The 23130-nt window shown below is 40.0% G+C and overlaps 2 protein-coding genes across 3 annotated transcripts in view; one reads left to right on the top strand and one right to left on the bottom strand.

Moving 5' to 3' along the window:
* The window catches only part of LOC139588964 (transcriptional regulatory protein AlgP-like), a 296504-nt gene that overhangs the window by 149341 nt on the left and 124033 nt on the right, over positions 1-23130 (top strand). The window lies entirely within an intron of this gene.
* The window catches only part of DAPK1 (death associated protein kinase 1), an 83758-nt gene that overhangs the window by 43942 nt on the left and 16686 nt on the right, over positions 1-23130 (bottom strand). For both annotated transcript variants that reach the window (XM_071424822.1, XM_071424823.1), the window contains exon 3: positions 121-342. In XM_071424822.1, coding sequence (XP_071280923.1) covers positions 121-342 — 222 coding nt within the window. The remainder of the gene's footprint in view (positions 1-120; positions 343-23130) is intronic.

Raw genomic sequence — 23130 nt, forward strand, 5'->3', positions numbered from 1 at the left:
TCTTTTGGGGTGATAAGGAACTTCCATTGAATCACTGCAATTCTCAAATTTTGGTTTGTTTTTAAAAAACAAAGAAACAAATATTCTCCTACTAGTCTGTGGGTTTCTAGAGTTACTTACAGCTCCAGAATGAGAATGACATCTGTTTTATTCTCATAGACGTCATGAAGCGTTATCACATTGGGATGCCGAATCTCTTTCAGTATTCCAACTTCTCGCTCGATATCTTCCCGGCTCACTCCACGACGGCTGGACTTCGTTCTCCTTTTCTTGATGAATTTTGCTGCAAACTGCAGGCCAGTACTTTTCTCGCGGCATTTTTTCACTACGGCAAACTGCCCACTGAAAAGCAAAGAGATGACGAGGGTTCAGTTCAAGACAATTCAGAGTTAAGAATAACCTATTTGCTGTGGTGGGGGAAATCAGCTTTTAACTCTGGCTGACCTAAGAATATAACTGCTTCTTATGCCATCTACAATAGCACTTGAAGAAAACCTAGAAGAGGCAGGAAATGTAATTTAAGATTAATTAAATCTTAAATTGTAACACAAATGTACACATTTCAGCACATCAGTAAGTAAAAGGCAGCACCTTACCAGTGAGGACCACTGGATTTTTGACAAATATGTGCACTGGGGATTACTGGGCAAAAGTAATGGTTTCTGGTTTTCTCCTCCCATATGCTTATTGAATATTTTTCCTTTGTTCTGCAGTTGGGACAATTTGTAGTTTTTACAATCTACATTATTTGTCAATATTCACTTTATTCTATATATATTCTATCCTTAAGTTTGTTTTTTAAAAAAATTTTAAAACAAAACATGGTTTCATGACACTGCTTTGGATTTTGAAAGCACTGACTAAATAGAGTAGTATCAAGAATTACTCATCTTGTTAAGGACAAGTTTGAAGATGAGAAAAGTACCGAGGTACTGAGAAACAAAACCTGTGCTTGTATTACAAAACAGAAGAAACTCCAGGAAGCTGCTGACTCCAGCACACCATCCCTGATGTACAAGCCTGCTGTTGCTAGATGCACACATGGATCTAGATCAGGAATCTCCAGGAGCCTAATGTTGATATAAAGAAAGAACAAGATTTCTAGAAGTGTTTTTCTTTTAAGTTTCCCTAATCTCTTGTTGAGGAGTCTCAGGAAATTCTGGTCCTGTTTTTTTTACCATATGAAGGAATAATAGAATTACAGAATGATACTAAGGAGAACATTTTTTGAAGTTACCCTACCCTGGTAACTGAAGAAGATCTGTTCTCTAAAGCAGATTTAGAACAGCAATTGAATCAGAGCTAGCCTTAATAGGTTTGACTACTTGAACAGCCATATAGCACTTAGAGCTACACGTTTCATGCCACCATTACTGTGCTGATCCCACATAGTACCCTGAGTGATGACACATTGTCTTGAACTGGGACATGCAGTTGGGCAAGGCTAAATGACTGTCACTCGTGGAAGGACAGGGCAAAGACAGGACCTTTCATGTGAACTCTTAGAAAGACACTCTAGAGTAGCCACCACCATCTGGGAAATCTTTGAATGCAGCCATGGGTAGTGAGTGAAGGAAACTTTGAGAGAAGTCTTAAACCTCAACAGTCTAAAGTTGAAGTTTAGATTTGTTTCAGTATTATGATCACCATTCAAGTTCAATTCTTCATTGTTTAATGAAATCAATTCATGAACTTGTGAGAAGATGTTATATTGCAGGAAAAATGACTTTGCCTTAAATTCCACCCGCCCCCAATTTCACATAAAGTTTTCAAGAATCAGATTTCCATATGGGGACCCCCACATTATTATTATTACAAACTGCAGTGGACAGAGCAGTGCTTCAGACGACACCATATCCTCTTCTGCATCACACACAGGCTGGAAGACCTGCTTCACTTGCCCAGACTTGGCCTGCTAGTGTTATCAGAGACACACTTTGACATGTAAGACTTTCATATGTGACTGAAAGAGAAAGCACAGACCTCTGGAATACCAGTGTCATTGTAAACTGACAGCAGAGAGCTAGACAAGCTATCCTAAGGTCATCAGCCTTCTCTGCCTGGTTCAGTCCAATTTCACAAAAACTGAGTTTGATCTCCAAGGTCTGACCAATTTTGCACTGCCAGAGTAGAGGTATTTGCACTGCTGAATTGAAAACACAGCCTTTCTGGCTCTTGCTTCCAGTGAGAAAAGCAAGGGATTGTCTCACACTCTCCCCCACAGCATGCACATCTCCACAGAGATACAAAGCTTTATTTAAAAAGCAGTCAGTTTTGCAGAAAATTCACAGTTTCAAAGAAAAAACAAAGTGGAGTAGTAGACAGATGCAGACATCATCACAACTCCAAACAGCTACCTAAGCTCATAGATCACAAGGAAGTCAAAAGCTGCTGTTTGTCTTTTGACCACCTGGCTTTCAGGCTAGAAGTCTAAAATGTCTGATAGAGGAAGAAAAATATTTCTGCTTATGATTAATCCACAGGCTTGAATGCTGCATGGCTAACCACTCTCTTATCAATGCACAGCCTCTAAATTTAGCAAAAGCTACTGCTTTACTCTGGAAAATCAACAAAACAAACAAAAAAAAGAAACAACCTTCCCCTCTCCTCCCCTCTACCCACCCTCACCCCCCTGTAATCCCTACACAATCCCTACAATGCAAATCAAACAAACACAGAAACAACAACCCCCAAAATAAAATATAAGAACCAAAATTACATCTAACATCAGCTCTGGAATGAAAAAGGAAAAACATAACTCAGAAATACACAGACATTCAATATATTCTGATATCCAAGATTTAATTATAAAAGTTGGCGGGGATTAAGAGTTGTCTGTGTTTTACTGACATGATGATTTTTACATAGTATTATGCATATTTGAATTACATCATTCCCCAAAGCCACTTCATGCTTCCAATGCCTTTTAGGCTAAGACTGTTTAATCTTATTTTGGCAATGGGTCAACTATGACGTTACAGCATGAGGTTGACATCCTGGAACAAAGGGGACTACATACAACAAGTAGATCTCCTCTCTCCTGAGATATGCCATTTATTTTTTCAGTCGTTCACTATTTTCTCTGTCCACAACCACCTGTTGGAAGGACGCCCTGACCTATCACTATTCAATATAAAAGTGTTATCAGAAGTCCAATACATTGTTTAAAACATTTTACTTTAAAGATTGGTCTCATCCACGGTTTGACAGGAGGTGAAGCTCCAAAAATCTTTGACACTGCTCAAGACTGTAAGAAGTTCACCAGCTAACAGGTATTGTGAGTAAGTGCCAGTTATACACCAAATAACCTTCTTATTGTTGCTGTTGTGGTATTTATTCAGCACACAACCACACAATTAGCTGCTTGTTATTAAACGCTGTACATGCAGATCACACTTAAGCTGCAATCAAAGGGGCTGTTTCATTCCTGTGATCCCTAAGCCACACTATTTTACAACTCTCTCTAAACTCCTGTTTTAAAAGCAGAGGAGATATGTAAATCAAAATGTATTTACTGGGCTTTCCCTTGCAGAACTGTAGTGACAAGCTAGTATAGATCAGCTTAGCACACATAACACTCATAGAATATCCAGTAATATCTTCCCAAAGATCCTACATTTTCAGATTCAGCATTCATTCATACACCATCTTCAAAGCCAGAAAAGTCCTTTAGTTTTTTAAGTTTCCTTGCTTTTGTAGGTTTGCTTTAAAGTGCATGAAGTCAAAAAATGACAGCCATTTTAGAAGAAAATTACACTAATCACACTGCACCCTCTCCCCAAAGTAAATCACAAATTCACACTTAATAAAGTGTCCGACATCATTCTTTTTCCACATAGCAGAATCAGGTTAAACAGCAAGGCAGGATGACAGCTTGATGTAAGAACAAATACTTCTGCTAATAATAGTAATTTGTTTTGTGATCCTGTAATCCTTAACTCAACCAGCCCTTAATTACTACCTTAAACCTACTCTTTGTGGGACACTTGGCATACATCCACATCCAGTGATTTTTCAGACTCACTTCAGAACAAGTACTTACCCATTACCTAATCATAACATTTCTGTATCCTTTTTACATCATGAGACACACTGCCCTTTACAATATATGTATAAGCAAAAGTCATGCAGATAGGGGATGAAAGCACCAATAAAGCCCCTATATGTCAACCTTTATTGGTCCTTGCTTAGTGGGATCACAAAAAAAACTACTCATCAGCATGAATTAAGGAAAGTTTTAAATACAGAAATATAAAAATTCCTTTAGAATCAAAGGGAAAACACAAAAGAGTACTTCCATTTTTCCACAAGGATGATGACAGTGATTAGGGGTGGCAGATACCCTGTATTCTTTCCCACTCCCAGCTGTCTGCACCAGCTCTATCCAGGTAGTTTGTTCTTGGAAGAGTAAAACTCTTGCTCCAAGAACCTGGAGAAAGAGTTCTAAGCTGGACACAGAGTTGGTCCAGAAGACTTGCCTTCCAAAGTTTAATGGGAGCAGGAAATAGGAGTAAGGAAAAGGCATTAAGTTGCAATCAGAGTAATAAGTGCCTCACTATGTTTCTGACATGCAGGGATTTTCTTCCTATTTAAAAATTTGATATTCAGTACACAACTCTGAAAACATAATGTACTGAGATTTAACTACTTTTACTATTTGTTTGACTACTTCTCTTTTTAAAATTACACTAATCCAACAGAGAGCGATTTACATAATACTATTAGATTAGCCTGTGGAAGAAACTGTAACTTGACGATGGGACTACTTGTTTCCTCCAACAGAACACCTATCAGCATACTGCACACATGTCTGTCTTTCCTCAGAGATCTCCTGCAGGGAAGGGCAATGGACCCGGAGATGTGCAGCCCCAGGAGCACCCCAGCATCAGTCAGCCCCATCAGCAACCACTGCTATCCATTGCTGTTGTACTATCTATTCAAATACAGTTGGAACAGTGTAACTGTTAACTAAAAAATTAAATTAATAGAAGCATTTTTGGAGTATCTAAGACATGACAACATGAAGCAGTCAGAATCTGAGGTTTCAAGCCATGTAAGAAGCAGGTGGGCTAAGTCAAATTTTAACACATATTTATAGACTAAAGTGCCTACCATAACTTTGCGTAATTGAATGGCAATCAGGTACCTCTCCCCAACCCCTTCATGCTGTGATGGGGAGGAGAATCAGGAAAAAAATTAAAAACTCAAGGGTTAAAATGAGAACAGTCTATAACAGATAATAGCTGCAATAATAATAAAAATTCTAATAAAACCAATTACAGCAACAGTAACAATGGAAAGAAGAGGGTGTGAGAGAGAGTAATAAAACCCAAGAGAGAGAAGAATAAAAGGATAAAAACCCAAGAGAGAAAAGTAATGCACAATACAATTGCTCAGCACAAACCGATGTCCAAATCCATCCCCCAGCAATGACCCCTCTTATGATAAATTCCCCCTGGATTATATTTTGGGTATGATTTTCATGGTATGGTATATAACATGGCCCAAAATTTGCCAGTTGGGGTCAGCTGTATTGGCTGAGCAGACTCTCCCAGCTTCTTGTGCAGCTGCTGGCTGGCAGAGCATGGGAAGAGGAAAAGTCCTTGCCTTAAGGTAAGTGCTACTGAGGAGCAACAGAAACCTCAGTGATGTTACCAACATTATTCTCATGCTAAATCCTAACCACAGCACTGTAAGAGCTATTAAGAAGAAAACTAACTCTATTACAGCTGAAACCAGACACTAAGAAGTAGAGAATTTGTCCAATCTATTAATTTCCCCAACATTTTAAAGCTTGTGCCTCACATTTTTGTGGTTTGGTTATTTTAAAAACAAATCATGCCTTTTAGCTATGTATTTATATCCTGCAGAAATTGTCTTGTGCTGTCAACCTCAGCACATAATACTGATGAAATTGGAAGTTTCTGCTGCTCTGCTGATTTCTGTAATTTCATTAGGTTGCTAACAGACTTCTCTAGATGTTTGCTAAGCTTACAGAAAAGTGATTTTCTTCACTGTTTTCTCAGATATCCAGAAGAGCCACTAGTCCTAAGGGATGACGTAAGAGCATGATAAAAAAAAATTATGACAGATCTAAATAAGTTATCTCAGAAAAATATATATTGTTTACTGTTTTTTATTATTATTTCTTAAATGCTTCATATTATTCCAAGAAGTGTATGAAAAATTTTAGTGGAATAGTTATATTGGAGATGGGGAAGAAGAGAAAAAGTGATGAAAAGACAAGAGACTTTTACTTTGTCCGTGTACAGATATGCATGTGTATGCAGTACTGAGTGCAACAAGGTATTTTAATTCCTTACGGTGAGGGTGTTTTATCATAGAATTAAACTGCTTTCTGTGCCACACATTAAAAAAGGCAAGTGCCTGCCATTGCCAAGGCTTCCTATGGAGCCCGCTTATGAATTCCTGGATTTGGTCAAGACATCTCACTGAACACAGCTCCTCAGTACAGTAATTAGTTAAGCTTGAGCAGAATAATCAGATGGCTCTGGCTGGCCCAGAGAGAAGGGGATGCAGAAAGACAGCTACATACTCTGCCTCGATGTCAAAAGTAAGACCAAGCATGCCTGTACAACTTTCCATGTCCTTTCCCCAGCACCCTCACCTGAAGATCATCATCTACTTAGGATTTTCTTATTCCACTGACAGAACCATGATCAAGTTTTTCCAACATACTTAATGTCAAACAAGTTAAACAGTTGGCGCAAGAATACATGCACACACCTGTGCACACATTTGCTGAGCTGAAGAGCACTTCTTAACTAGCACAAGCCACCAGGCAGAGATGAGGCTCCCATATCAGCCATTTGGCAGTAAACATCAACTGCAGATGATTGAAAAACTCTTCGCATTTACAAATAAGAAGCTTAGAAATAATGCAATCTCACGACTAGGCTGAACTTCATAAAGTAGAATAAAGCACAAGTTTCAGCCACTCTCTGTGTACATATAAATATGCACAGTATCTCTATATACATTACTATGAGGATTTTAAACACAGAATAAAAAATATGAATGGATGATATTTTGGGATTATACTTTGTTTACTGTTTATTTTATACACATTATAGTGTGAAGCAAATAGATATCTGATACATTTTATCATTAGAAGTAACTGAGTTTCTGTCCTTGAAAAGGGTTTTAATTAGATATATAGCACCTTGAAAATGAAATTTAAAGTCAAAATGCCTGCAATATTTTCATCCTGCTGCTATAGTTTGTCTGAAAGCTAATGCATAGCCCTTGCCAGGTATGGCTGCTATGTTACCAGAGGAGAATGCAGTCCTCTCTTTTATCCAAGGAGAATGCCTTCACAATTTTTTCCTTTTAAAAATGGCTTCACTTCAATCCACAGCTCAAAACTGAACAGGATTTCAGTGAAATCTTGTATTCTGACGCGGTTATACCAATTCTCCCATGGAGCTACAAGTAGATGTGCTCAGTGTGATTCCCAAGTGTTGGCAGGTGACCTTGAAGGGGGGAGAAGAGTGGAAGGAATTATGAAGAGTCAGAGATGCTTTATTATGTCATTCAATGTGAAAACAGCTATGGATACACTTGAAAAAAGTGATGTAAGTTCCGTTTGTGTTCAGAAGAAATGGTTAAAGGGGGAAGAATGGCAAGGAAGATGGTGGATTTGCTCTAGCTGGGAATGCCAAGGCCTAGAGAATAAACAGTGTGGGAAACCATATATTAAATCTACTGCTGTTTATCCTCTATCTGTTTGGAGAAGTAGAATTTCTGTGTAGAGATAACATAGATGCTTACAGAGACTTATAGGCCCTATCCCAGACATGCTTCAGCTCCCTGTTGGGAGAAAGATCAAAGCAGAGACCATAAAAAGCACAGGGAGGTCACAGCATGGTGCTAAACTACACGTGCTCAGGCCCTGGATAAATGGGCACAGCCGCAGCCCCGCCACCCGCTAGGATTGGACTGAGCCTGATGGTGCCTGTGCCCTCACTCGTGTCGCCGCTGCCCAGCCTTGTTTCAGGATCCTCCAGTCAGAGAGGTAATGGAATAAACTTATTCTCTGCATTTCAGCTGTGGCTGTTTTTGGTTGCTTTCAGTCACCTGCATGCATTGATTAACAGTTCAAAACAGAAATTATTTGTATTTTAGTTCAACCCCTTTATATTTAATTAGATGTGGCTGAACTGTTGTTTGCTTCACCTCTTTAAAGGAATGTTTAGGTGAGTTAAGATGTGTCACACATTAACAGAACCATAGAATAGTTTGGGTTGGAAAGGACCTTAAACATCAGGCTCCCACTCCCTTGCAATAGGCAGTGACACCTCCCACTAAACCAGATTGCTCAAAGCTCCATCCAACTTGGCACTGAACATTTTCAGGGATGGGGCATCCACAACTTCTCTGAGCAAGCAGTTCCTTCAGTGCCTCACCACCCTCACAGTTAGAAATTTCTTCCTAATATCTACTCTAAGAATTCCTTTCAGTTTAAAGCCATTCCTCCTGTTTTATTACTACATGCCCTGTGAAAAATCCCTCTCCAGCCTTCCTCTAAGCCCCCTTCAGGTATTGAGGTTCCCTACAGAACCTTCTCTTTCCAGGTTGACAGCCCCAACTCCCTCAGTCTGTCAGTATATAGTCTGGCATTACAGTATAGGAACAAATAAATGATGTTCAATCACAATATAAGAAAGACATTTAGCTATTAGAGATCACCCAAAGGAGGGCCATGAGGATGGAGAACAGCCTTGAGGGGGAGCTGAATGAGGAGCAGCTGAAGCCACTTGATCTGTTCAGCCTGGAGGAGACTGAGGACAGACCTCACTGCAGTTACAACTTCCTCAGGAAGGGAAGAGAAGGGCAGGTACTGATCTCTCCTCTGTGGTGCCCAGTGACAGAACCTTCAGGCCTGAAGCTGTATCTGGGGAGGTGTCATGGTTTGACACTAGCACAATGCCAGTGCCTCCATGAGAATACTCTCTCCCTGGTTTGTGCTGTGAGATGTGACCAGGAATAAGCAAAGCAGGCTCCCACTTAGAAAAGAAAAAATTTTATTAACTAAACTACAAGGGAAAGGAAAAAAAAAAGAAACACACAAGGAAAATGAAAACTTCACAAATACATCTCCTCCTCCGCCCCACCAAATTCCCAATACAATACATCCCCCAAATCATCGGGTCCGGCACCACCCTTCAGAATGCTCAATTCTCAGTTCATCAAGAGGAGAAGGAGTCCTTCTTGTGCCAATGGTGACCTCTTCCTTTCATGTGCAGCGCTCTCACCACTGAACACGGACCAGAGCTGCTTCTAGGGTCAACTTTTAAGGATGCTTTGTCCCACTCCAAAATGGCAGTCTCAACTTTGGGACATCTGTCCCCCCCATATTTTTCACCCCCTGGGGCTGAGGGGTACCCACACCGAACCCTCTTGGTCCTGAGGCATTGCCTCCCTCTAGAATGCAGTCCCTGTATCACAAGGAACATGGCTCTGTCCATGGCTATACAAAAAGAGTCCAGCATAAGCTATTCCATCATCTCTTCCACCTGAGTTCTTTTCTATTTCTCTCATGGCCCATTTCCTCTTATCTCATCTCTATATCTCTTCTCATTCAACTCCAGGAGGATTAGCATTTGTAAGGTTTCCATCATCCAATAAAAGGGTTAAAAATCTGAGGCACTGTCAGTCCAGAACTCTCACAGCTGCCCAGCCGGGCACCTTCTCACCACATCCCCCTTCTCCTTCTCCGCCGGCCACTATTCAATTTCAAGGTGGCACAAGCACAGGCACAGGCTCTCTCTCTGTCTCTCCTGGGAGGGGTGGGGGTGGCTGCCCCATGCCTCTCAGTGCTCCTCCACCCTTCCATCCTGCAGGGGCCTTCCCCTCCCTTCTGTCCAGGGCCTGGCCTACCTCACCCGGCCCCATGGCTGCCCCTGGGCCTACCTCACCCGGCCCCATGGCTGCCCCTGGGCCTACCTCACCCGGCCGCATGGCTGCCCCTGGGCATACCTCACCCGGCCGCATGGCTGCCCCTGGGCCTACCTCACCCGGCCCCATGGCTGCCCCTGGGCCTACCTCACCCGGCCCCATGGCTGCCCCTGGGCCTACCTCACCCGGCCCCATGGCTGCCCCTGCCCCGCCCAGCCCACAGCCGGGCAGGGGAACTCTGAACCTTTCACTGACCGGAACCCAAGAGAGCCTCCCAGGGGAGAGCCCTGCTTTTAACCCCGTGTTCTCAGAGGTGGATCCAATGTCCCAATGGCCACATTAGGTGCCAATATTGAAATCTGAGCATCCATTGGCCTGACCACAGCATCCCAGAAAACACATTTCCTGTCAAACCACCACAGGAGGTTGTGTATCAGGAGGGTGTTTGGGCCCTGGAACAGGCTCCCCAGGACCATAGTGACAGCATCAGCCTGGCAGAGTTCCAGAAGCATTTGAACAACACTCAGGCACATGGTGTGTTTTTTGCAGATGTCCTGTGCAGGGCCAGGAGCTGGACTCAATGATCCTGATAGGTCATTTCCAACTCAGCATATTATATGAATCTATGAATGTTGTTAATGTTCAAGACCCTTTCAATTGCCAAAATAAAGGCAAAGATATTAAATTACAACAAAGCATTAAAACAGAAACATGTATCACAAATTTAATATAAATAAATCATAAGAACATCACCTCTGAAGAATTTATTTGCATTGAACTCAAATTTACCTCTATTTAAAGATACCTTTGCTCAAAAGAATGAGGAAGAGGAATATGGGGGTTACAGCAAAGAATGGAAAGCTCGATTTTCCAATATGTACAGTATTTCAACAAATATTTATTATTGAATCTGCCATACAAAGCATGTAATTGTGAGACAGTCAAGGCTTATGAAGTCATTTCATAATTGTTTAAAATTATTAGACAATGAAGTTTGCCTAGGACTTTTGCCTAGGACTTGCTTTCATGGACTGTTTACCAGCTTCAGTTCTCTTTATCCCATTCACTGTGCTCTTTTAATACAAGAGGAAGGTTTCCTTCTAATGATTTTCACCACTGTCAGTCCCCTGTATTTATGTTCCTCACTCAGCCATCTAAATTCCAGATTTTTAAGACCTCCACCTTAATCTGCAGCTTCAGCACTTGCAAGTCCATCTTCTCTAGTATTTCAATAAATCTCAGTCTTCAAGTCATTGTTGTCCAAAACTAGGAAAAATTACAAATTTCTCCTAATTCCTTTCAGCTCTGCTCTCATTGTTACTGCTCTTTCCTGTCCTTACACATTCACCCGACTCCAGCACAGTGGCCAGGTATTCAGACCTCTTCCAGAAGCTCAATTAAAGAAATTAGTAGTCCCCACTAGTCTCAGTAGTCCCCACAAAGTCTCTCCTAATGAGAGATGAGAGAGATTTGGAGAGATGCCCTTCTCCAAATCACCCTCTGGTTGCCTAGACTGTGTTCTCTGCTTGACACTTGCTTTCCTCGCCACTTACCTAGTTTACCTTCACAATAAAATGGCAAAGCACACCAAAAACATAACTGAAAAGAAAAACCAACCAAACCCAAACCATCCTGATAATTACGCTTCTATTCTGGATTAAACAGTGGGCTGAATCCCGAACATGATGTTCACACTCACCCAGTACTTTTAACACTCAGTAGGGTTTATTCAGTATGTAGATAGAAACAGTTCTTCAGCACCTATTATTTTCTCAGCTGTGGATGTATGAAATGGATGTTCATTGCATGTTCCAGTTAACACACACAGTTTTAAACAAATACTTTACCAAAAAAAGGGATCCAACAGTAATCCAAGTCGTTAATGTGAACACACCTCATTAAAAATACAATTCTGCTGCTTTCAAGGTTATTTACTCCCTTTTATTTAGATAGCTTAATTACTTGTTAGAGGTCTTCTAATGAATAAATAAAAAGTAAGAGCATATATGCACAAAGACTAAGTTTAACTTAACAGTTAAACAGATGTTAAACACTTAAGCAGATGGCACATCACACAGTTACCCATCAATCTGCAACATGGGTAAAAGGATTGCTCTACAAATCTTGCCGGATAGCCAGCATCAATATAGAAACTATCCATCTCCCCCTCCCCAACATCTTCCCCTTCTCACATGTATTAAAAAAAAAATCTGTTCCTTAAGCAATAGTATTTCAGTGAAAAATTCTTGGACATTTACCTACCCACTTGCTTTTGGGTCCAGCTCAGTTAATTTTAAGTACTGCCACATTTAAAGTACAAACCTTCTGAAGTTCCTGCATTTGCCAAGATATTTCACTCACAGAAATTCTGTTATGTATGAAGTTTCACATTTCTTTTCTAATTTCAATCCACTATTCTTTCAAAGATGTAAATATAACTCCTTCCCATTAGCTTTAGGTTTTTTTACTTCCTCTCTTTATCAACAGTCTCACCATAACTGAACTAAATGGCACAATTACCCAAAAACACACTAAAATAATTTTTCTTTGGCTTACTGCATGCATATAGCTCTAACTCTGAAGACAGAAAACTGCAGCACCTGAATGCTGTCCAATCTGAGAGCCCAGCACAGATTCAATCGCTGGAGCCAGGAGAAAAGACAGTGACAAGGATTTTCTTTTTCTTTTTATATAGCTAACTTCTAGCCCTCTAAGTGTCTCCAACCCCCTTCCTTAAAGGAAAAATAAAGCCTATGACCTAGCAATTCAATCTATGCAGCTTTTATGTTAAAATATGCTGAACTGAAGATGGCTGCTTCTTATTACTTTGGTAATAACATGGTTTTGTTTAACATGGAAATATGTTCTATTAGAACTTTTTGCTACAGCAACAATCACAGCATTCTTTTGAAAGTAATGGATGAAAATCACCGGTGCCAAAACAGCTCACTTCATTAAAAACACAGTGTTTTCTTCCTTTGGTAGGATTTGGAAGTGCTGTTGTACAGCACTAGAGAGACAGCAAATTTGGAGCATGACTGCGGAATAATTACATGGGCTCAGGTTAAGCACGCATTTTATTTGCATAAGCACGCATTTTATTTGCATTCTTGCTCCTTGTGGAAAAAAAATGAGGTTTCCAGCTAGACTCCTAGAGGGAATTTGAGAATACAGGAAAACATCCAGTTTTTGGAGGTCTGATTATCTAACTTTTTCAGAACTTAAATGACAAATAAGAACAGATCACTGAAAATTAAAAAGCTTGTATAAAATTCATATCAGAAATAGATGCATCATCACTTTATTCATCTATTGGACCTCTTTCATTGCATGAAAAAAATAGCAACCTATACACTTTCTCTCAAAAAAACATAAAATATTTAAAATATTCCTTGAATGTTTTTTAATATGATTTCTGCCTATAAGAACTTACTTTGACTTATCATAAAAATGCTAGCAGTATGCATTTAGTCAAGAAAAGAGTACTGAATGTTTCATTTTTCAGTGTTATGCAGAGACTACCATTAACCTTTCTTTATATTTACAGATAGCTGAGTTGATCTTCTTTTAAAGCCGAGAAATGGATTAAGTGATTTCTAGAGATGGTTTTATAAAGTATGAAGCTAGAGCATGAAGGCATCCCACTTCTGCAACTGGATGTTGTGCACAGAAGCTCTCTCCTGAACGTAAGGTTTGACCTAACACCACCTCCATTTCTGACCTCAGCAGTCAGGGTTTTGAAACAGTCAGAAGTCCACATGCCTATTTCAATGATCTTTACGAACACTAGAAAAACTATTACACTGAAGGAAAGGCTGGAGACTGTTGTAACCAATACTGATACTTTAATGAATGCAAGGAGTATGCTCAACAAATATGAGCAGTTATAATTAATACAACTGAAAAAAAGGAAAAAGAAAATGTTGCAAGTCCATATCAGTATTACTAAAAATAAGTGGTTTTCTAAATTCAGATTCTTTCTCAAAATATAATATTTTTTCTACATTTAGTTTTGACTAAGGAAATTTGTCATCCAAACAGTTGCACATTTAGAATTGCTAACATTACTGATAAGTTTCACTTTCTACAGTAATACAGTCAGTCTCCAAGAGATTCTAATGCACCAATTACAGCTCTCAGTGCTTCAGCTCTTCCTACTCAGATGAAGAGGTAGGCATCAGAATAAAAACACTTTCACATGGATTTCAGCTTAACAGTCACTGCAGCTGAAATGTTTTCTTCCTGTTACAAGGGCTGAGAGAAAAGGACTCTACAAACTACAAGGAAGCACTTTAGAAATTATAGTCTTAATCAAGATGCATTTCTGTAGAATTTTGCAGTGTAGAATTGTAACTGACCTACACAACCTGGCTTTGCCACCCTAAACCTTGTGCTTTTTCAGCTACAGATAAGCAATACTGCACCAGAAATAAAGCAAGCACAGTGACTTGGAAATATTTGGAGGAGAGATAAAGTGTGTTTAAATACAGCTCCAAAATAAAGCAATGATTTTTGAATTAATAAATTACATTGTAAATGGAGCTTCAATGAGTGTGTTTTTCCAGAAAACTGGTCTTTTATTTACAGCTTTGAAACAAAAGGGTAGTACGCTTGTAGAAAACAGTATCCAAATCCATCCTGCCTAAGAGTTAAGTATAAGCAAGGAGTTGTGAGCTTCTTTCTTATTGCTATCACCAGCAGACAGTCCCTAGATTCAGTTCCTCATCTTGCTTCTACTCAGGAGCCCCCCACATGCAAATTGAAAATAACCAAGCCCCTGGAAAAAAAAGCAGAACCAGTGACCCAGAGGCATTTCAGTACTCCCAATGAACTTTCTCTGCACACCAGTTCCCTCTCCATCTTTCTAGAGGTATTTTACTGCATTCTCTTTCCTATTATAACTTCCTCAAAAATTAACTACAAACTCACTTCCTGAAAGTGTTAACTCTTTACTTTAAAGATTTCAGAGGCTTAGGGAACAGTACTGTACACATGCTGGAAGGATATAAAGGGGTTTTAGTTGATTTTAACCCTACAACAAAGCTGTAAAGTTCAGAAAGTTTGGAAAGCTTTGGGTTCCTTCAGTATATGGTATTGTAAATAAAAAAAAAAAAAAATTCCACAATTGACTGTTTGCTTTGTGGAAGATATATTTGTTGTAGTTACTACATAGTTTTCCACATGGAAATAGGAGGCAAACAATCCTGAAATATTTCACTTTCCAAACTACAGGCCACTTTGATTTTCTAGACAGACTTTTCAAGTTAAGATTTCAAATATTAAACAGCACAAATTCCTGAAATTTTCTTGTATCTGGTGCCTCCTTGACAAAGGAAACAGAAATGACACAAGCTCAACTAGTACCAACAAAGATGTAACTAATGTTTATTAATTTTTTGTTACTTCACAAAGCCATTTTATTTTGGTTTCAAGAATACAAATTCCATTTATGTATTTCCTTCCTTTTTCTGTCATTAAGCAGCATTTTTCTGTGTAAATTTTATCTACTCGAAACATTACCTGGAGGAAGGTTTTCCTTAGCAGGGACTGTTATTGCTTCTTTCACAGAAGCCCAACTCTAATAAAAACACTGTGTCAGAGGACAATGTGCCTCGTGACTGCTTCTTGCACAGACCTCCTGTGCCAGTACTGCCTTTCCTTCTGCCAGCCACCAGCTTTCCAGTCCAATACAAATTGTCTCAGGGAGGCCAGCACAATGTGCTCTCCCTGGTGACAAGCTTAATTGTGTTCTTTTTCACATTAAAATATCAACGAGGAGCTACCAGAAAGAGACCAGTGTGGTAGTATATTTGCCACAAACGGCCTTGCAAAACAGTGTGATGAAGGACAACAAATTTTAATAGTCCTTTTTTTATTCTAGGGAAACATATCTTTTAAGAAGGATTTATTATACTGGGTGTGAAAACTTGTGCTGCCAGAGATAGAGTGTGCCAAGGAGCATTTTCATGTTTCTCCTCCCGTAAGATCTCATGCCCAGCTAGAGAAGGCAGCAGTAGCTACTTGTCAGGAAGTTAGCACTTAAATGTAGCTCCATGAAGCCAGGAGACAGCCCAGTGTTTTGCAGGATGGCTCCCTCCTATTAATGATGTCTCAGTAACCTGCCTCAAGCCCACTTTGTACTTCTTCTCAGTTGTTCAGCATGCAAAACTCAAACCAGAATCCTGCTATCCCTCTACACTACCATGTTTCTGAAACTATTCTGGCTGCTCAATTTCACCAAGTTCCAAGATGCTCGATGCCAAAAATGGTTGTTTCTTCCCTGCACTGATCAGGGGCTGCTGAAGCAGCTGGCAGAGCTGGAGGTCCTGAAGCAGGCCCAGCTACTGGTTAAGGGGAGATGAGGTGCAGATGGGGTCAGTATCACCTCTGGATCACTCCCTTCTGCTGGGACTGCTGAGCCCAGGGTGCTCCAGGAACGCAATAAAGAGTTTGGCTGGCAAGAGCCAAGGGTGCAATAGCCAGCCCTCCACAGGTACTGCTGCCCCACTGAGACACTACCCTCAATGCCAGATGACAAGAACCTGCCACAACAGGGGATCATCTTCATTGTTCTGTAGTTTGGAGCCCAAAGAAAGTAACCCCCATTTGCCCAAAGAAAGTAGAACTGGGCTCCCAGGATATCTTGGTTTCTTAATTGTCCTTGACTGTCTTGCACTTGGAAGTGCCTCATAACATGTCAGGAAGGCAAGTGTGCTGGCATGCAATTCAGGATTCAGGATGGATTGTCGCTCACTGCAGAAAATACTGTTTTGTTATGGCAACCTGTGCAGTGCGTTTACTCTGACCAGCTGTGAGCAACCATGTGGCTACTCCTTGGCAGCCACAAAAAAACTAATGGAAGACACTCATGAGCTTGGTAGCACATCCAGAAAACATAGGAGCCCCCAAGTTTGCATCTGCAGAGCAACAATTCTTCAAGTCTTCCTTCCCCTCACAGGTCAGGTGTTTCTCTGGCAGCAAGAGCTGCTTTGGCCTCACAGCTTCCTCATGGCTGAACGCCAACAATGGAAGGAAAATCAGTTTTCAGAGGCAAAACTGAAAAAGATTGCCAGAAAATACAGACTGCTCTCTTCCTGTTTCCTAGAGCGACATCAGTGAAATCTTTCTAGCAATTAATGAGTTTGCACAGGTGTTACTCCAAGTGTAACCATAAGACTGTCTAGCTGGCAGAAGTGATAGTGTGTTGGTGGTGACAGGCAGAGAGCTGAGCTCAGCTGCTGCAGTACACTACTGCAGGGTTGGCAGTCAAAAATCAGCTTGTAGGCTTGACATGAGAATTTGTCAAATGGAATAGGGAATCCTCCAACACCTTCCTTTCTGAAACTGCACAATCACATAAAAAGTCAGAAAAGGTTCTGAATTAATTTTTATTGTCTTGGCAACACCACCATAGAGTCTCAGCTGTTTTATAAACAGCTTTTAGGCTTAAATTCACTGTCATTTCCAATGTATTCACTACGTACAACTGAAGACACTTATTGCTCTTTTTGAAAGCTTTCTCAAAGCATGGAAACAAAAAAAACCCCAAACCCCCAAAAGCCAAAAAAACAAACCAAACAAAACTTCAGCATCAGAGAACACTTATCTCAAACTGTGTATCAAAGAACATTTGAGTAAACAAATTGAAATCCTAATATGTGTGTGAGTCTAGGCTTCCCCTTGAGAGTGAAAAGGCATTGCTGCAAACAGCCAGACACAACCTTTTTGAGTGATACAGATGTAAATTGACTCCTCAGTGAGTATCAACACCTCCCAACAAAGGTTCCTCAAAAATCCAGGTCCCTTTGGAAGATGCAATCCAGCAGCAGCTGCATGGGACAAGTTACCAGGCAGCTGAAAGACATCCCTGCACACAGCCATTTCAGCATGTGCTAAAAGACTACAATTTATCAGAGAGAGGAACATAATAACATTAAACAAGATGACAGAAGGGCTTGAAGTGGCACCCACATGAAAGGTGGTGGCACACAGTGAGCATGCCGCAGACATGAACCACTGGCATTGCCTGTGCACAAACACAGTGTTCTCACAAGTACAGGGTCACCAGAATCACAGCAAGCACAAGCAACATCTTCTGCAGATGCAACAGGAAACTGACAATCACGTGGAAACTAGGCAGCTACCACAAAACAGTCACTTTTTCTGGCCTCACATGATTTTGCGTGCTATAATGCTGGAACTCTTTTCCCCATCTGCCACATGACTAGCAGAAGGAATAAACATCGGGCAATATCACCAGGGTAGTACCAAAAAAGATACTACCAGAACTTCAAGAAATGAAAGCAGGGATGATCATAACTCTATTGAATGTTAAGCTCTGCTCCAAAGTTAAAGCCTTTGTAGGCCACACATAAAATAAATATCTACAGTAAATCAGGAGAGTCCATAAAAGTAGGGTAAAAAGTTGTACTATTGAGACCAATATGAGACTTCTCTACGCAATTTATTATCAATTTATAATTTTTTCCACTCACAGTCCTCCCAAAATAGTATTTTTTCACAATTCAGTTTAACTAATTTTCCTACTAGCATCATACAGCGTATAAACATTTGTTCGGCTGGATTGCTAGCACAGTGACAATCCTGCAGCACGTGGCTTTGTGGAAAGGCCTCTAACATGTTTCTTGTCTGCCTAGAAGCAAAGCTGGTACAAAAATATCTGTGCACACCCTACTTAGCCCCTACACGCCCAGCTACTTCTTCCTGTTATCATATCTCTTCTTAAACTGATCTCAGAAAACCAAGATTTACTTCTAACCATTAATGCTCAATGATCCAGCTTAAAAGATAATTTTAAAACCCCAAACCCTGTTCACACAGGGCATGGCAGAAAGCGCTACCACATGTCCTAGGATGTCCCCCCGCTGCCACCCAGGGCATGCATAACTCCCACTAGACCAGCTTGCTCAGAGCCTCATCCAACCTGGCCTCAAAGACTTCCAGGGATGGGGCATCCACAACATCTCTGGGCAACCTGTGCCAGTGCCTCACCACCCTCACAGCAAAGAGTTTTTGTCTAGTGTCTAATCTAAACCAACCCTCTTTCAGTCTGAAATCATTCTCAATCCTTGTCCTGCGACTATCTGCTCTTGTAAAATCTTTATCTTTATTGTAGGATTCTCTTCATCCTTTGTACCACTTTGCCAGTGTTGTTTATCAGAGAGGGTACAGCATAGCCTTTCTCACCCCATCACTGCTCAACTGAACTTCATCTCTATGCCTTTCCCAGCTCATCTGTCCTTGTCTCTGCATTTGATTCATTCAAATTTTAGTTTGACCAACAGTAACCTACTCAGACGTTCTGGTCTCTTGCCTTCCTTGCCCAGTTTTTTGTTCCTGGGGATTGCCAGCTCTTCTGCTCTATGGAAGACTTCCTCAGAGATCTCTGTTCCACTCCTTTGATCCTCTGGGCAGTTTCCCAGGAGAGCCCACTGCCTATCTCCCTGAAGAGCTCAAAGTCTGCTTTCCTAAAGTTCAGAAGCCTAACTTTACAGCTTACCTGACCCATATCCCTCAGGACTGCAAACTCCATCAGTGCATGGTCACTGCAACTAGGCTGCTCAGTTTCTTCCAACCACAGAAAATTAATTACTCTCAGGTTAAGAAACAAAACTGAAATTCATTATAGCTATTTCACTACATTTGGGATAATATTATGGAAACATCAAATTTTATTTTTTTATATAGGACAGAGATGGATCACCTAAAATCAAATATAAGCTCATGGTTTTAAATTAAGGCTGAAAGAATATGCAAAATAGGTCAGAAAATTTTCCCTGTAGATGATTTGCTCCCTGAACTATGAAGCTGAGAGGACAGAATTGAAAACATTACACTTTGTTACATTAACTTTACAGCAGTAGCACCAAACCATCTATGTTAAAAAGTACAAAGTCAACTCCAAATATTTTCGTCAGCTTTCCCTATTGACAAGTTATACCCAAATTCCACAGAAAGCTAAGGGGCCATCATGCAATGGTTCTGAAGGCCTTTTCAAGTGAGCAGAACAGTGAAACTGCATAACTGCCCCTGTAACTTGAAATTCAACAGAAATGCATAATACAATAAAGATACTCCTTTATTACATCACCTTCTAATCCCACAAGAGTATTGATGTGCAGCTTAAATGCTTGGGAACTTCAGCAGAAAGGCTAGTACAGACAATAGTGATGTTGTATGCAGGACCAACTTTGGTGTCTCCAAAGGAAAAAAAGTGATTAATTCAACAGTTGCTTCATTATGATCAGATCAAAAGGCCACTTTATAGTTCTGTCTCTGAAATAGTTCTTCAGACAGAATCAGAGTAACTTCCTCCAACCAAAACCACAATGGAATGCTCATTCCAAACACCTAAAACTGCATTGCTTAAAAGCAATGCAGCAGCTGCAAAGGGCAAAGAAGAGACTGTAAATTGACCTTTAGAGACCTCTCAAAAGTATGCAAAAAATATGAAATGCAGATGAATCTGAAAAATGCTGAGATATTGGGACTATTTCTTTTCTCAGCATCTTCCTACCCTGTACAAAAACAGTTACTGTCCAATTTTCAGAACAAAAATTCTAATTGTTTACAGAGAAATTAAATTTTCCATCACTTACTTATGAATAACCAAGGGAAATATTAATAATTAGCAATTTAAAATTTAATATACATAAGATTTCCCTGTAATATTTCTTCTGATGACAATGATCCTAGCTCCACTATTGTCTTGTGATTGATTTTTAAGCTGAGGTGTTGGGGAAGTTGGATTTTTCTTTTTTTAATATTCCAATAACTTTTGGTTAAAACAGCTATATCAACTTTAAGAAAACAAAACTTTAAGCAACCACAAAACTCAGCTGACAGGAATATACTGTGTACCAAGGTGAGCTTATTACTAAACGAGTCAACTTTCTAAGGAAGAAAATAATAGGCTAAAAGCACAACACAGGCAGAGGAAATGATTTCAGGCTAAATCTGAACATGTTTTCAACCTTTTAACATCCTGGAAAATCTCAGCTCCTGTCTGTTTATTGAGTGATTAAGGACAGCATGGTGCATTTTGACACTTGGAGATAAAGTCAAGGAAAATATCCAACAGGCATCAGGAAGTGAATATCATGTTGACATTGAATAGCTGCCAAAGTGCAGAGGGCAAAAAGCAAATGTAAGCAAAGATACCATCCAAGGCAGACCAGAAGGCAGTGATGTGTTGCTTCTGATGGTGTACAGAAAAAACTGAACCTTAATACAAGGAGGAAGAAAGAGAAGGAAGAACAATGGGTAGAGAACACAATTGATTTTTAAAAAGCTACACACAAACAAGCTGTCAAATGTGCTTAACAACCTAGTCTGAGCTTTGCACAGGGAAGAAACGGGTTAATCTTTGTAATCTTGAAATACAGGAATCTACTGAAAAGATAAGGTGAATACCAGCACTCCAGGCAGCAGACCTGAAACTTGCAGCTCTTTGCTTTTGTTAAAGCAAGCCCCCTGCTCCACGCTACACAAGGAAAAGCCATTATAAATACCTACAGTAAAGCCAGAGTAAACCTGCTCTCATGCCAGCATAAGCCTACATTGTGTACCTGAGAAATGTGCAGTAACTACCTCCATGCAGGTACATGCAACTCAAACACTCTCATGCACATTTGATAACTACAACAAGGTGGTGGCAACCATATCCATAAAGCTCATCCCTTTCCCTAGAGGGTAGATTAAATTATCAGTTCAATAGATATCACATTATGTTATCTTGCTTTTTCCAGAGTTTCAGGTCTAAATGGGCTAGGAAACTGTTTCAAAAGATCCTTCTTTTTCTTTATGACAGCTACTTGTCATTCTTGAGAATGTATGAAAAACCACCAGCCATAAACAGTATTAATGATAACACTACTTAGCAGATAGAAGAAAGTTGTGTTTAAATGTTAAAAGCAGTTTAAAAATTCATAGTCCTTCCAAACAAGGAAGAGAATTGGGTGAAGGAACAGAACTTCTTTATCAAGTAATTTTGTGCAGCTGACTAAACACTAGACCTCCAAAAGCATACCAATAACAATACATGTATGGTAAAAATTGATGAAAAACCAAGCACAGAAACACAATTACCGTACATCCTGCATGTCTCTACAAAAAGGCACACAGTCCTCATCCCCTCCACCTCTATTTTTAAGAAAAAAAGGGAATCATGTCCCTTACAAATATATTCCCACTTGCTTTTACCCTCTCATTGCTTCTAAAAGACCAGCTACAAGAGTACTTAATGTTGTATGCTCAAGGGCCATGGGCTGTAAACTTTACGGCATAAATTACAGACCAACAGCATTGTATAAAATGAATTATATTAATTTGAAAAGACATCCTTGGCAACACACAGCATGCAGTACACACATGACACTTAAAGTGCATCACCCTATTGTCCCTAGCTTTTTAAAAAAGAAGTTACAAAAAAGACAGAAAAGCTGTCTAATACCAGAATACATAAACAAAAAAAAAATATAGTTTGCTTCCTACTTTTCAAATGAAAGAGACAGTCAGAAGAGCTCTCCCGCCTCAGGTTTCTTTTTCCCTGCAAGAAGCAGTCATGGTGACAGCATAAAGGATACTACTAAGTGTTACAAGTCAAGTACAACTCAATACAATTCAAAGCTCCTACTTTGAATTCTGCACGATTCAAGCAGTAAAATCTCCTACAGAGGCACAATCGTTCCTGCAAGAAAAGATAAAAATTAATATCTCAAAATTATTTTATTTAGCAAATGAATCCAACAGCAGCTCAGAAAAGATGATGTTCTTCCTTGCACCGTACATCGCAGATCATCAACTTTAATAATCCTAACACACTTCCTACTTGACAGTAAAAGTCTTATTTTAGCAAGTGAATTTTCCTGTCACTAGGCTACTCCATAAGCTTGCAAAACTCCTGTGCCTCCACTTAATCTGTGGCTTGTTTTACTACAGATAGACATACACAAGGAAATTGAAAGCAATTTCCATCTGCCTTACAAAGGAGACAGAGAAAACATTCCTTCACTTGGCTCTCTCATTTATGTTACCATTACACAAAGCTTAAACCAGAAGTGCATTAAGGGACTCTTCACAGGGTAGCCCTGTTACAGTGCAGCCCCACATTCATCAACACAGTGAGCAAGGGTAGGTAACACAAGCTTCAGTAGATGAAAGCTTCACTCTGCAGCAGAGTACACCTTCAAG

This window comes from Agelaius tricolor, unplaced genomic scaffold (genome assembly GCF_023055355.1).
Source record: "Agelaius tricolor isolate 1412-34295 unplaced genomic scaffold, bAgeTri1.0.p SCAF_4, whole genome shotgun sequence".
NCBI classification, from domain to species: Eukaryota; Metazoa; Chordata; class Aves; order Passeriformes; family Icteridae; genus Agelaius; species Agelaius tricolor.